At 39.2% G+C, this 15,802-nt stretch overlaps 1 protein-coding gene across 2 annotated transcripts in view; it reads left to right on the top strand.

Moving 5' to 3' along the window:
- The first annotated feature begins 719 nt into the window (after positions 1-719).
- The window catches only part of ptgfrnb (prostaglandin F2 receptor inhibitor b), a 58,236-nt gene continuing 43,153 nt past the window's right edge, over positions 720-15,802 (top strand). For both annotated transcript variants that reach the window (XM_086070232.1, XM_086070233.1), the window contains exons 1-3: positions 720-1,083; positions 10,229-10,341; positions 10,428-10,686. In XM_086070232.1, the coding sequence (XP_085926358.1) occupies positions 1,023-1,083; positions 10,229-10,341; positions 10,428-10,686 (433 nt within the window). In that variant the 5' untranslated portion in view covers positions 720-1,022. The remainder of the gene's footprint in view (positions 1,084-10,228; positions 10,342-10,427; positions 10,687-15,802) is intronic.

Here is a 15,802-nt window from a genome sequence, read left to right as displayed (position 1 = left end):
AGCTGATTGGGTTCCCCCAAGAAGCTAGGGGGCCATCTAGTGGCTCACTACAGCAAGGTGGTGATCTCATTTTGAAAGTGCATTCCAATTACAGTATTAACCTGCAAAATAATGAAAAGGAGCTATTTATCTGAAGTGAAAAATTAAAGAAGAAAAATTGAAGAGGAGAGACAAAAACTAAGTGGAAACATAAAAAAAATATGATACAAATGAAATGCCAAAATGTGTATTTTTTGTATTGTGTTAATTGACTAAAGTACTTACCAGTAGTGGTAGTGTGTGGTGTGTGATTTTTTTGTGTTTGATTTATTAAAATGGTGTCAAACACTTGTTTGGGCCCCTTAATTTCTGCTTGGGGCCACAACAGACCCTTAGATTCCCCTCCGTGTGTGGCGGACCGGATTAAAGAAAGCAGCGGCCGGTAGGTGGCCCCGGGCCTCACTTTGAAAGTGGCGAGATAGGTGAGTGATGACGTATGCAGTTGAGAAGTTGAAGTCGGTCATGTTTGCTCATCCTGGAATAAAGGGAGGGATTGTAAACGGTGCCGGCGCAAGAAATCACTTGGAGACCGTGCTGCGCCGGCAATATGTGTCACATAAAAGCTAATTAAACTAATACGTCATGCGGCATAAAACCAGCGTGAGTGCGCGCTCTCTCTCTCTCTCTCCCTCTCTCCCCCTCCCTCCCTCCCTCCTCCCTTCTCCTTCAAACCACCTAACTTCCGGCCGCGCTCTCCCAGTCGTTTACCTGCCACCGTGACTCATATCCCGTGTACACATTCCAGTCGGCCCCGTGTCCCAACCGCACAAACGCAGGTCGTAGGGTCTGCGAAGGTGAAATCGCGGTGGGCATCCCATTTGTTCTGCGGCTCCGCCCGGCGAACGCTGCTCAAAGTGCCCGGCAGAGTTTCTTCTTGAAGGGTCCGACCGCCTGAGCCGCGCTAGCAGGGGGACACTTTTTTTTACCCCCCACGCTGGACGAAGAAAGAAGTGGGGTGGGGTGTTAAAGGATATTTTCGAGCAATGGAGAGAGAAATGATGGATAACTACGTCCTGACGCTGCTCTGGGCTACGCTCATGTTCGGTAAGACCGTCTTCTTGCTTGATTGTTGAGAGCAAATGAACTCGAGATACGCGCCACCGGAGGAGACGAATCTCAGTTCACGAATGTCCATTTTTTAAATGCTCTTCCTGTTTGCGACGGGCGAAATTAATTTTGAACATTTACGTTGTTCGTGTTGAAGTCGATACCACACGCTAACGAGTTCGGGTTATGTCTACTTCACCCAGGAAGCTGAAATTCCAACGCAGCAGACACTTTTCCTCCAATCTGTTAAAAACTACAGGTCGTTGCTGTTGTGTTTTTGCCACGGACTTAAAAAGTTGATATGGAAGTGGAGGCAAACGTGTCCTAATGATTTTTCTAGCTATAGAATTGGATTATAGTTGTCGGGAATCCTTCAGGCTATGTTAAGCAGTCAAACAGGCTGCTAAATCCAGTGTTGTATATTAGGCTCTGGTTGCCTTGACAGCAGGTGGTTTGTTGGAAAATAGAAAATGAAATTGTTGTTTAATTAGCTAATTTTTTTTAGTCAACACCGGCAACAGAGCACTGAAACAGTACGTCCCTAGTTATGTTTCTAGACTCCCTGCTGTGCATGAAAGATCATGGAAAGATAAAAAGAATACCCCCCCCCCCCCCACCCCCACACAAAAAGTGTGTCATTGATATGGACCAATATCCTGCACGTCTCATGGCCCCCCTATTAGCCATAAGACAACAGCTAGTCCAGTAAGGGGCCCTATGTGGAGGATTTACCATAATTGCTAGCGGTGGGAATCTTTGAATGTCTCACGATTCGATTCCGATTTTTGGGTGTGCGATTCGATTCAGAATCGATTTTTGATTACGAATGCTTTTTTTTTATTCACAATGATTTGATTGACTGATTTTTGCTTCAATTTATAGATGTTCAAGAAATCGTAATGATCTACTCCAGTATGAATCGCTAATGCTAATTAGCGCTCTTACTCGCGGCACTTTTATCACATAAAAGAACGGCTCCACGCTGCCCAAAAAACAACTTTTATTGGAATAACTTGATCGTGACTTTTCCCTTCTACTCTCTAACGTGGCTACAACTTAACAGTGTATCAGACCGCGTGGAACCACACTGCCCATATGTGGCCAAATCGGCTACAACATGAACAGCGCTCCCAATAAAGGCACACACAAACAAAGGGAAGACAGTATAAAATAATTTAAATAAAATAGATTTGGGGACATTTAAAATAGATTCTGAATCGTACTGAATGAGAATCGATTTTTTGGGTACACCCCTAATAATTGCAGTGTTATTGTTTTGTCATTGTTATATAGGCCAGTGTCAGTCGTTTTTCGGGGTCCTCTTGAACTCGGGGGCCCTCATTTTCCCGTGTTGCCTGCCCTGTTTCAACTTCTTATTGTATGTTCAGTAAAAAAAACGCATAACCAAGACAATTACTTCTCAAAAGAATGGGCACCCTGACAGCTCCCGAGTCAATGAATTTGAATTGTTTCATAAATGAATCTGTGTTTCACCCGAGTTCACCTAATCGGGGCTAGTTTTATTAAGAAGCAGCATGTTTCTACCTTATCGTTGTCAGTTTAGCCTTCAACTTGTACTAAAAGGCCATCTGACTACTTAGTCATCAGGAAAATTTTCACCAAAGGGGCCAAACATGATTCTGATCCTGACGTGTTAGCATATGTTTAGTCATCGGAGCCGTGTGAGTTGGCTCCATTTAGTGTTGTGTCAGATGTTTAAAATGTCGCAAGCTCTCCCTTGGTGAGTCTGGTGTGATTCTGCAAAAGAGAAGGGGGGACCTGATAGCTGCTGTTTAGTCCCATGAATTCCCACTTTTCGGTGCAAATACATCAATTAATAAAGGGTGGAAAAGAAAGAGGCAATACCTAGCGGCTCCGTGATTGGCGTCAGTGAAATATTTGAGTGAAGCAAACAGCACAAAGAGAGCAAGTGGACTGATGGATATATATTGGCTTATATAATATTAACAATACTGCACAGTAGACAACATCCAAGAAGACAATATGAAATCGTTCCCCATTTTACAGCTCAAGCAGCTTCCTCATGCGGAAGAAGATGATTTCCAAAGTAACAGGAAGTTCTTTGATGGGATCACGTTTTTCCACGCCAAACACATCTGAACAAACGTCCCCCGACCTGAGTTTGTGCTTTTGCACGGAACACAAAAGAGCAGTCCCAAAATGGATAAATATACCTATTTAAGCATGAACGTGGCCTAAACTGAATCCCGCATTCAGTATAACGCAACATTTGAGCTACGAGACAGACATTAAGCAAGGCAGTAAGAATGCATTGTGCCTTAGAATCGTACTCTTGAACATGTCCGTCAAACCGGTTACATTAGAAAAGAAAATGCCAGTTGTTTGTGCCCTTAAATGATGAGAGGCACTTGCTGGCTGTCATCAGTCTTGAGAGAAACAGCGGATAGAATAAAAGTCAACACACCCCAATTCAAATGTCATGTTATTGTAATAAAAAAAAAGAAGAAGACCAATACAGTTCTAAAAATCTTTCCACCATTAATCTGACCATTTAGCAAGTACAACCAATTTGATCAAAAATAAATAAATACATCATAATTGGAGAGGGGAAATACAAATAAGCACCTGAAATTAATGTGGTTGCACAAGTGTTCACACCCCCTTACAAGTAGAATGTGGCTGTAATCATAATGACCAATCACATTTAAAGTCACTCTAAATGGGACTCAGCACACACACGCCACCCTTGAAGTGCCCCTGATTTAACCCATATCATTTCAGCTGTTCTAGTATGCTTTTCCTGCCTTTTTTTTTTTAAATTATTATTTTTATTTCAATTCTAGCTGACTATGGAGAACCAAAACTGCCAAAATTCTAAATAAATAAACAAATGACTAAAAGTAAAAATAAAATGGATACAAAAATATAATTCAAAAATTAAATAAAAAATAAATAAATGGAAATAAAAGCAATTATATATATATATATATATATTTATTGTCGTTGTTGTTTTTATTTCCATTTATATTTATTTTTTGGATTACATTTTAGAATTATATTTTTTATATCCATTTTTATTTTCACGTTTAGTCTTTTTTGGGGGGGGGGGCAGTTTTGGTCCCTCACAGCAGGCTGCTATTTCACCTTGTTTAAAGCTCCAGTTCCATCTGAAGAGAATCAGCCCCAAAGCTCGACTTAGACTTTCAAGACTGTTAGATGGATGGGAAGTCCAAGTAGTTTCACTATTTTATCTGACAATATGCAGCTTTTAGTTGCATTTTCCATTCTGGTCGTCAAGGTTATTTCTCGTAGCTTTCCCTGTTCATAGAAAAGGAGAAAGCGGTGGGAAAGCACTTGGTTTACCTTGTTCCAATATGGTGGGAAAACACTCTTGGCCACGGACGCTGACAAGGCCAGCCACTTAAAAAAAGAAAAAGAAATGCTCTTGTGTGCTGCTCATGGTAACATGTTGCTAACATGTACAGTTTGTTGAGAGTGGATTATGTTTTTATACGATAGTTTGATTCATATAGTTGCTCTATGGAAATAAATCTTTACAAACCCAAGAACAACTTTGACTCTTGGCGAGCATAATGATGCACTCACGCCAGCAACCGAGTGCTGCTCTCGCTTCATCACGTTTCTGATCTTTTGCTGCTCATTTTGAGCGAGGGGTGGGGGGGGGGGGGGGGGTCCATGCTTGTCATCCCAATTCAAACTGGGAAGACCGAGAAGATCACGTTTCATTAACTGTGGAGAAAAAGTGAAAGGGAGCTGAGCAACCTTTTAGTATGTAAACAATGATGACCTATGAGTGTCATCGAACGTAGGGTTGCAAAATTATAAGAATTTTCAAAAACCTTTTTGTGACATTCACAAGAATTTATGGAAATTGGCAGGAATTTACATAACTAAAAGTCGGTTCTAGTTTGGATCTATTTGAGCATAATCCTGACAGAAACAATCAGATTTCATGCAAATACAGTTAAAATGTCAAGGATCCATTGACTGAAAGTGTTTAGCAAAAAATGCATTTTTATTTGCATTTTGAACAACACTTATTTTTGGAAGAAGCAAAGCTCTTTTAATTGTGCATTCTGAATGGAACTTTGTTGGATTTGTTTTGCTAAGTTTTGAATGTGTTTAGTAATAGTTAACTCTACATTCTTGCTGTACAGTATCATTCAAATAAAATGTCAAACTTGACACAGTGTTCTTACAAATCAATTTGTTGAAATGTCATGTGTTTTATTATTGTTCATGTGTGATTCGAACATAATATCTTTCCATGAAATTAACATCAATTCCCATAAAGCACATGAACAATTTTTTTTAACTTCCCTATTTACCACAAACTTCCTGAAAATGTCCCTTAATGACACGCAGAGCATTACGTTATTTTGCAATCACAGACCGAGACCGCTTCTTGTATGTTTCTCAAGTTATATTGTGGATTGGGTTCTTGGAGGCAGCGGACTTTTTCATGTGACTGGCTGGATCCATTTCAATTGAAGAAATTGACATCATAAGTTGTTACGCTAAACAAAAGTCTCTGACGAACCAAAACAGGTTGCACAAACAATATACGGGCAGACAAAAAGAGAACGAGTGGAATAGAAAGCAGTGTTGATTCCGTAAAAGTAAATGTAACGAGCTCATTACTACACACCTTTATTTTTAATGCACTTTTTTTTCCTCCGGGGCTACTTCGCGCAGAACGACCTGCTGTACAAATCTTGAGTAGACAATCACAAATGAGCTGAGAGAGAAATTGCAGCTGGTGTCTTTTCAACATACTTGCATGACCTTTGAACTTGCTGCTTACCTCAAGCAAGCTCAGATGCTTTGGAACAAAAATCCCCGGCAGTTTGAAGAACATAAGTTGAAAATATGTGGCTGGTTTAGAGTTGACAGGCGAGGCTGTTCAACTGGCACCTTTTAACGCCTGTGGAACGATCAACCTTCCGCTGAGTGCGGAGGTCGGTTCGAGCCCGGACGTGGTCGGGTCGTGCTGCGCACCCGTCTTTATACATCGAACCTTATGTTCTGATTAGAATGAAACCGAACGACCGAAAGGGTTGATTGACAATTCGTGCTGTCGCTATCGAATATTTTGGAATCGATTTAATCTATCGATTATTCAATCGATTAATCGACTCATCTTATTAATTTTAAGTTTGCATTAAAGTGTATTACAAAAGCATGACTGTTTATTAACCAGTGATTGGTGTTTATTTTGTACTTCGTATTCGTATAGTGATTATAAAACAAGGGGGATTGATGTCGTACTATGTTTCCGTTTCGGTCGTTGTTGTCCAAAGCAAAAACAGATGTTTGAAAATGTCTTATTTTGATTAAACACAGAAGATAATCAGTCTCCTTTCGTGAAGGATTACAGCAATCAATCATTAACTACTGTTGTTATGCTGAAATCAAATGATTTGGACCATTTTAAATTAAAAAATGGCTCCAAACGATTACTCGATTCGTAAAATAGTTGCGGATACATTTGATAATCGATTACTTGTCGATTAATCGGTTAATTTTGACAGCTCTAATGACAATGAAATCTAAATTGAAATCCTTAACTTGTTCTAAAGTACTTGTAATTTTATTTGAGTAATCTGTTGCTTTACTAAAAGTGTAAAAAAAAAATCAATCCATCATAACGACTGTGAATAAATAGATGACTGAACTCCATCTTAATCTCAAATAATGTCACGTGCGTGCCACAACTATAAAACAGCTGTTGTGATTGATTGAATCGATCGCATCACATGTAAACCGTTGACAAGAGATCCTCAATCGGAATGACAAAAAAAGTCTCCATGTTAAATTGTAAACCCGGCTAATGACATTAGCCGTCGCTAATGAAAAGAGAACGGATGGATTGTAAATGGTCTCATCTACGTAAATCTCTGGCTTTCTGCTTCCTGGACAATCGCTGTAATCTGCTGACTCAATCATTCACATGAATTCTCTTCAGCTGCAAATCACTTCTGTTTTCTCCTGTTCCTGCTCCTGCTCCTCTTCCCCGCATGTTGATGCGTGTCCACTTTGTCAACGGAGTGTGTAATGGGTGCATGGTGTGCTGTGGCGTTAACCGGAGACCAGTGGGCGACTGAGTCAGCCATGCTTGTATGTGTAAAACACAGTATGTCTGTCGTTCTTGGTACTGTATCAGCATGTCTTTTTTTTTTTTTTTTTTTTTTTTAAGGCTCCTTCATTACAGTTTGGTAAAAATGTGATGTTTTAGTATGATAAAACACATCATCATGTTACAATGTCATCCCTCCATCTATTTTCTATGCTGCGTATGAGTCAGAGGAGCTTTGGCCAGCCGGCTGTTTGAGCTGTCAATCACCAGATTGGACACGTACTCGCACATCATTTAGGCTTTGCCAGCTTTTTCTGAACTTGACATTAAGTTGCTGATTGTTGTTTTTGGTGTCGTTTAAAAAATATCGAATAATCAATTTTCCTTTTCGAGCCTGATATCGATTCATAAAACCCTGAATCGATTCTTTTAATATCTCTTTTTTTCCATAAATTCATAAGTAATATCATTTTAAAGGTTGGATATTTTTTTTTTTTTGTATCTTACTGTTTTCTTGAAATTTTCTGTTCACATGAATTTAAAACTATTTTCTTACATTCATGAAAGACTGGTTATTCAATTCTCTGTTATTTTAACCACTGTTTAACCCCTAACCGCCGGTTAAATTCTTAACCGACCGTTAAATATGCATTGTTCAAAACATGGTTAGTCACGCTGTTAGTTAACGGCACCGTTAAAGTTAACCGTGCCGTTTACGGCACTGGTTAGCGCAGATATATCCCACAATTGCTCTTTTTGTTTACTTCCGGGTCGGCGAAAGAAATTGATACTCTCCAAATGACTAACCAAACAAACGGCATTCAATCAATGATTGAAGCAAGTTTTTGTGAAGTTTTTTTTTTATTCATTATAATTATTTTTTTTCTACTGTGTATTTTAAGTGAATATTTTGCGTAATATTTTTGCCAATATTTTTGTAGCATAGAATATTGCATGCTTTTGCGTAATTGTATTTTTGACTGATTTGTATTTTTGGTGTAATATTTTTAATAGAATTACTTTTATTTGTCTTGTTTTTGTATTTACATACTTCTAATATGTGTATTGGTTTAATCTAATACTTGTAATGATTACTCATATTTGTAATTACTGTTTTAAATTAAAATTTATTACAAAAATATTATTATAATTTTAAATTAATTTAACGTAAATAATTAGCCTCTATTCACATTGTTGTTGTCTGTTTGATTATTGACGTGAACGCAAACAAGAAACATTACAGGTCACCTCTCTTTGGAATGACCTTCCACTAAATGTTGGGCAAGTTCATTTTTAGAACTCATCTTTAAAAAACAAACAAACAAAAAACTTTTCATCAGAATAATCACCAATGTCAAAGCCAAGCCCTCGATAGTTTGGAACAAGATAACAGTGCCGTTAACGGTCGGTTAAATCTACTTAACCAGCGGTTAAAGCCATAACCGAGTTTTAAACAACCGGGCCCTGACTTATTGCACTTTGACAGTTAAGTATATTTTTGAATTTGAATTTACAATTATTGAATTACAATTATGAAAATATTTTCACTAATCCTTGCTGATGTCATTGTTTGAGTAATAAACTAAATCATTTAACCAGTTACTTATTTAAAAAAAAAAAAAGATTTAATTTGGAATTTAATTTTTGTAAAGTTTTTTTTCTTCATATCCCCGATATTTAAGAAGAATTGATGTCCCATAATTAAAACTTTTAAGATTGAATTGAAGGCAAGCGAATCGAATAAGAAAAAAAAATCTAAATCCAATCGAACTGAACTCTTGTGAATCAAAATCAATACAATTAGAATTGATACCAAACCCTAGTTTTTGGGCTGTGTGGGGAAGTCGAGACAAGATGCGACCTTTGCACGGGAGAATATGGATTGAAAATGAAACCTGAAGAAATATTTATATATACAAACTGTGAAATATTTTTCAGTGAGAGTTTTTGTTATTCCCACTCTCACGTTATCTCATCTCATGTCTTAATGCTCATTTTGAGATTATTTTTCATTTCACCAAAAACTCATTAGACAGGTTTTGAAGAGTCTGTATCTGTCATATCTCATCAGATGAATTTGTAATTCTGGACGAGGAAGTGGTGCAATGGCACTCTTTAATTTGTTTAGTTTCATTCGTGTTATTATAATAACCGAATAAATTGCTGCTTTCGGGGTTAGCTTTTAAACTCGAAAAATATTCCAGGACTCTACATCGTGGTGAGCATTCACATTTCATTCGGGTTGTGGGCGTGACTTTTTTGAATTATTAGATTTTCAATGATTTCTCCTTCAATTTATAGATGTGCAAATAATTGCCATCTACTCCAGTCTGACTTGCTAATGCTAATTAGCACACTACTCATGGCACTTTTAGCACTCAAAAGAACGGCTATCCATACAAAACGCTTTGGGAATGTTATACAGAGAAGCATGTGAACATTACTCACCGGCATATGCTCTTCTTACGCTGCAAGAAAACTACTTTTATTGGAATAACTTGATCGTGACTTTTTACTTCTACTCTCTAATGTGGCTACAACTTAACAGTGTATCAGAATGCGCGGAACCACACTGCCCCTAAGTGGCCAAATCGTGTACAACATGAAAAGTGGTCCTGATGAAGGCACAAACTAGGGCAAGACAGTATGAAATGATTTAAATAAAATCGATTTTGATATATATAAAATCGATTCTGAATCGTACTAATTGAGAATGACGATTCTTATGAGAATTGATTTTTATTTTTTTGGGGCACACCCCTACTATCCATAATAGAAAAGAAAAAAACCCTCTTAATCTTACCCATAATTTTGTGTGAAATGGTGCAGCCCGTAAGATGTTATTCAGCGCCCCCCACTGGCAGAAATGTGCCAATGCATATCTCCTCTTGCCTCTCCATTTTCCATCGAACTCCAAATACTTGCGTCGAGTGCTCCGTCTGGACCAACCTTTTGCTCTCGTTTCATGCTAATTAGCATCTCACCGTTTGACTTAACAAATGTTTTAGCTTAGGCTGCGTTTTGGTTTTTGATGTAGTGATTGTTGTTTGCTTTCCGCTCAAGGTGGGTGCTTGGCCCGGGTGGTGACGGTATCTACCGGCCCCTTGATCCGTGTGGAGAGTCAGCCGGTCTCCATCAGATGCGACGTCAACGACTACATGGGGCCTCGTGAGCAGGTTGGTTACTGTCTACTCCGCCTCAGGTTACCCATGAGTATTTTTGTTTTGGTCTTGAACTGAGCTTCTCATGCGCTGGCCTCCAGGACTTTGAATGGAAGATGTCCAGGGAAGCCAACGGCCAGCGTATGGAAATCATCTCTACCTTCGATGCCGGCTTCTCCCACCCGTCGCTCAGCAAGCGCGTGGCTTCCGGTGACATCTCAGTGATGCGTCTCCAGGACAACGTGGTGGAACTGAAGATAGCCGAGGCCAAGTCACAAGACGCCGGCTTCTACTGGTGCCTAACGCCGAGCACCGACTCTGTCATGAGTGGCAATTATGAGGCTCAGGTCCAACTCATTGGTATGGGGGAGGTGTGTGTGTGTATGTGTATGCGTGTGTTTGTTTGTGCATGAGTGCTGCCATTAGTGCAGCGTTTGACCAGGCTCGCTAGTTTGACTTTTTAAAGTGAGTTTATCTGCCTACGGTTCATTTAACAGTCAGTGCCATGACTTAGCAATGCTCTAGTGAACATGTTTAAACTCTAGCACACGAGCAGCCACAATTGTTTCTTTTGCAAAGTCACTGGCTTGTGTTTTGACTTTCACGCACGAGGATCTCCGTGAAGTCTATCAGAAAAGATGCGCAGGTCATGTGGTCAACCGCTTGCTCGCTCATACCAGCATCCATCCAGCCAGCCAGCCAGCCAGCCATTTTCTATACTGCTTCCATTACCAAACAGTAGTATACTTTAAGTACTTTTATACTTAAGTATACCTAAGTTTATTTTTCAAGTGTACGTATTCTCGTACTAAAAGTACATTTTGGCCCATTTTAGTACACTTAAAAGTATACTTAAGTATATTATAAAGTATGTTAAGTAAACTTAAGCATTCTCTCAAGTATACCTTATAGTATATTTAGGTACGCTATTAGGTATACTTAAATATACTTGAAAGTATACTTTGTTGTATACTTATGTCCACAGTTTAGTTTACAGCAAAATGGCCAGTGATGAATTGACAGGAATCGAACCGGCGAACTCTGGTACCAAAGGTATCCAGCCACATGGTGTTTAGGGCTTTAGAAATACATTTAACCTATAATTTCAGTCTGTTACTTCATAACGAGTGCCTTCTAAGTATATACTACAGTATGTCAACTTTTAGTATATGTTTCAGTACACTTGACATTTACTTGGCGGAGTAAACTTCTAATAAGTATAAGAAAGGTAAACTGGAAGTATACGCTCCTAATTTTGAGTATACTTCAAGCATACTTAAATATACTTTTTGGTAAGGGTTATTATGACGATCCGATACCATTTTCGCTAAGTGGGGTGCGAAACGATTCGAGGTTCTGCGTTAAGTTAGTTTCTCTCCGCTCTTGCGCGTTGTATCACACAAACGCTTACTTCGGTGTTTTCGATAGCTTAGCAATTAGCACGGCTTTCCCGTCTTTCGTCGCAACGTTACTTACACAAGTGAAGCTTTTTTTGCTGCCATGGAGGCGACGATAAGTTACGCTATGTAGATACGGTGTATGGCAGAACGAACCTTTGCCATGTTAAGCCACGTTAGTGATCAAACATGCAATTTGAGCATTTGTGTCACACTGAGCAGTGCGTACGGAACAGGATACAAAGACATAATCAACATGCGTTACCTTCGGCCAAATTCATACTTTATCTGCACATATTACGTAAACGTTGTTGGGGCGGCAAGAAAACCGACGGCCCGCCAAGTAAAGCACTGGGGAGAAACCTGTGATTTCAGTTTGATTTGACACACTCACATCTTTTAAATCAAAAAACTATTTTCCGATTCAAACAGTTTTTTATTACACCCCAACCACATCGTAACCATATGTGTTCCCTAGGACAGTGTTTCTCAACCCAAATTCCTGGAGTACCGCTATCCAGCCTGTTTTCCATGTCTCCCACAGCCAACACAGCTGAGGACCGTTATCAGGCTTCATGTAGAGCTTGCTGATTAGCTGATCATTTGAAACACCTGTGTTGGTTGAGAGAGACACGGAAAACCGGGCTGGATAGGGTTACTCGAGGACGGCGGTTCTAGGAAATGACGTGCATCAAGTGGGACTCCCTCCCAATTTTACACTATTTTATAAAGTCTCCTTGGAACTTGACCTTGGACTGATTGCTCATTGAAACGAGCAGGCCTGTGAGTCAGGCTTTGCCTAAAGCGGGTGAAAAAAAATGGAAGATGGACGGTGTTGATTTGGGATCCATCAGCGTTGAGACACTCTTTTGCCCGGATACCTACGAAATTGGTATAATTGGTAAATATCTCAAAATAGCTCAAAATGCAAATTTTTCTTGGATTGGTGCGCCACTCATGCAACCAGAGCGCAGCTCAGGTCCTGCGTAATTCGGCCCATTTTATGACAAAAGATGTTGAAACTCGTCTGCTCAGCATTTTCCTTTGAATTTAATTGGCTTTCTGGCCTGCGGTGAGCCATTAAGTAAGTAAATACCCTGAATATTTAACGGGGCTGTATTGGTGTAAAACTACTGCTGTCCTGATTCCAAACATGCAGAAAGAAATACAAAGGATGCATGTTTGGCATTTCTAAAACATTTTTGACTCAAAAAGCGGTGACGCCTGAGAACAGGTTATTTAGCTCCATAATGCACAATCATGTTCAGCTGCTCCCGAGCTCGGCTCCCCTGGCACCTTGTTAAATTTAGACCTGAATTAACTTGGCAGAACTGTTATGTGGATCGTGCGTGCGTGCGTGCGTGCACGAGGTGAAGAATATTTATATTGTTTGTGTGTGAGGGAGGAAGGCGCTTAGTTGTTAGCTGAGATGATGAGTCGGATTTGCCGCTGCAGGGTGTGTACCAGTCGAGACTTGTACACTGTACATCACACACACACACCCCCCCCCCCCCCCACACACACACACACAGGCGGCATCTATCTCCCCGATGAGGATGTTTGGTTATGTAAGAAACAAGTGAAGTGGAGGTCGCTGCGGGTTTGAAAACTCGGTTCAGGCTAATTTTAATTGATAGTGCAAAACGTGGATTATTCTTTTTTTCTGCCTTGGCTATCTGTCATCAACACTCACATCACAGCCACCCTGACCACAAGTTGCCCTGGACTGCAGTGGTGGCATCACTAAATCCTAATTCTTTTTCTTGACAATCAAACCCTGATCAAGTCTTTCTTCCGAAAATGTGTCAGTTCCCAAACAGAGGTTTGCAGAATATATAATGTGGATTTGAAAGGTCATTACATCACTGTTCGTATGCCGGATTCATGTGACATAAAAAAAATTAGACCAAGATAAATCGTTTAAAAACGTTTCTCACCTTTTAATTTGTGATATAAACTTTATTATTCAACTGGGAACAATTTTTTTGAGAGGGGAAGTAAAAACAAGAAACTGAAATGTTTGCACAAGTGTGCACACCCTCTGATAACTGGGACGTGGCTGTGTTCAGAATTAATTAGTCAGCACACACCTGCCATCTCCAAAAACATAAGTTCTCGTAGGCTTTTCTTGACATTTCTTGCCTGAATGTTTTGTCCACTAACACTGACCGGTATTTGGAACTGTTCATAATTCCCTCCAACCAAAATGATTTTAGTTAACGAAAACTAACAAAAAAACTAAAATTCAAAAAACAATCAAACATAAAAATAAAAAATGAAAACTAACTGAAACTATATTTTATGCTTACAAAACTAACTATAATTATAGTAAAAAATGTCCTTTGTTTTAGTCTTTGTTAATTAATGTAATGCATGAGCCTTTTGCGTGATTGACTTTTGGCTGCAATGGCTCGGCTCGCCTCGCCTGCTTTTTCATTCATAGGTAAGAAATGTGTTACTTTTTTCATTTTACTATTGTGTTTTTTAGATTGCACACAAGTAATGCACGTTTTTTTAAACTAATACTGAAACTAACTAAAGCTAAGCTTTTTTTTTAAATAACTAAAACTAATAAAAACTAACAGAACCACCCTGAAAACTAACACAATTAATAAAAAAAAACGGAACAAAATCAAAACCAAAACTATAATAACCCTGCCTCCAACAGACCATAACAATTTGACAAACAAACAATTTGAGGTTAATCATGGGTACTTTAAAGGGGAAAATCAACCCAAAAATATTCTTTACATGTTCTATGCACCCCCACCAATTCTGATTAATTTAGCAATATTCACCTGTTTTTATCCATCTCAGGGGTCTGCCATTTTGCCACCTGCTGTCAACTGAAAATGACGTCACAGTTACTCAGTGTTCAGGTAACGACCAATCGGCTTAGCTTGCAAACGTTGAATGTTCAGAACGCAAGTGAGCCGTGATTGGTCGTTCTTTGAACTCTGAGCAACTGTGATATCATCTCCAGTTGACAGCAAGTGGCAAAATGGACGCCCGCTGAGAATGATTTAAAAAAAAAACACACAAAAGGTGCATTTTAAATATTGCCATGGTTCCATTTTTATTATGTTGTTTTTTGTAAAGCATACAGAAGGCTTTGATCCAGCCTCTAAACTGAAGAGAATGCTTAAAGCAATGGTAGTTATTCCAAAAACGACCCGCAGGTGGCAGCAGAGTATAAGAGATCAACCAGGGCCATGTTGCACCCAACTCTTTTCCCCAGTATTTTCAACAGATTTGTGAATAATGTTGAAACTTAGCTATATTCTAATGCTAATTGCTGCAAAACGGAAACAGATAGAAATATATTTTTCTTCCTGGTGAAAGAAGAGACTCTAATCATTCTTTTGGTAGGTTCCAAGTTTTTATAGCAATAGGACAGAATATTCTGTGTGCTTTGCAAGATCAGTCAAAATCCAGTAAAACAGCCGGGAGTGAAGGGGGTTGCTTCAGTGAAAATGACCGGGAGTGAATGAGTTAATTAATATTCCACAAACACAATATTAATCTTTATGCTATGTTTAGACCAGTGGGGGCGCGATTATTACATACATTATTACATTAATGCAACCACATTATTTCAGTTTTTGAGTACACGTATACGTCACATTCGTGGAGTAATTACTTTGTCTTGGCCATGTTTTCAAGATCAAAACTTGGCATTTGAACAGGGGTGTGTACCCATTTTATTGTACGTATATCCACTGCGCTGTATTCCAAAAGCCTGCACCGTCTAATGAGATTCAACACAAGTGCAAAAAGATAATAATATTCAGTTCCAATTGCCACCATCTGAGAGGCATTTATTGTATTTGCAGTTTGCAGTGGCGTAGAACTGCACAAAATTATACTGACGTTTATTTTAATACCGTTCCCTTCTTGCGGATAAACTGAAATAAAAAAAAACAAAAAAAAAACGGCAACCACAAAAGCAGAGAATTAATGTCAATATTACCTCCATGGCGTCAGTGAAAACCAAGCATCATTATCTCTTCAAAGTCATAATTACAGCTCAGGTGTACCGCACAGTCGTAATGATCGGGGGGGGGGGGGGGGGGGGTGGG

Source organism: Leptonotus elevatus, chromosome 2 (genome assembly GCF_054856555.1).
Source record: "Leptonotus elevatus isolate MCC_2025b chromosome 2, RoL_Lele_1.0, whole genome shotgun sequence".
NCBI lineage: Eukaryota > Metazoa > Chordata > Actinopteri > Syngnathiformes > Syngnathidae > Leptonotus > Leptonotus elevatus.
This window is presented reverse-complemented; position numbering and strand designations above follow the sequence as displayed.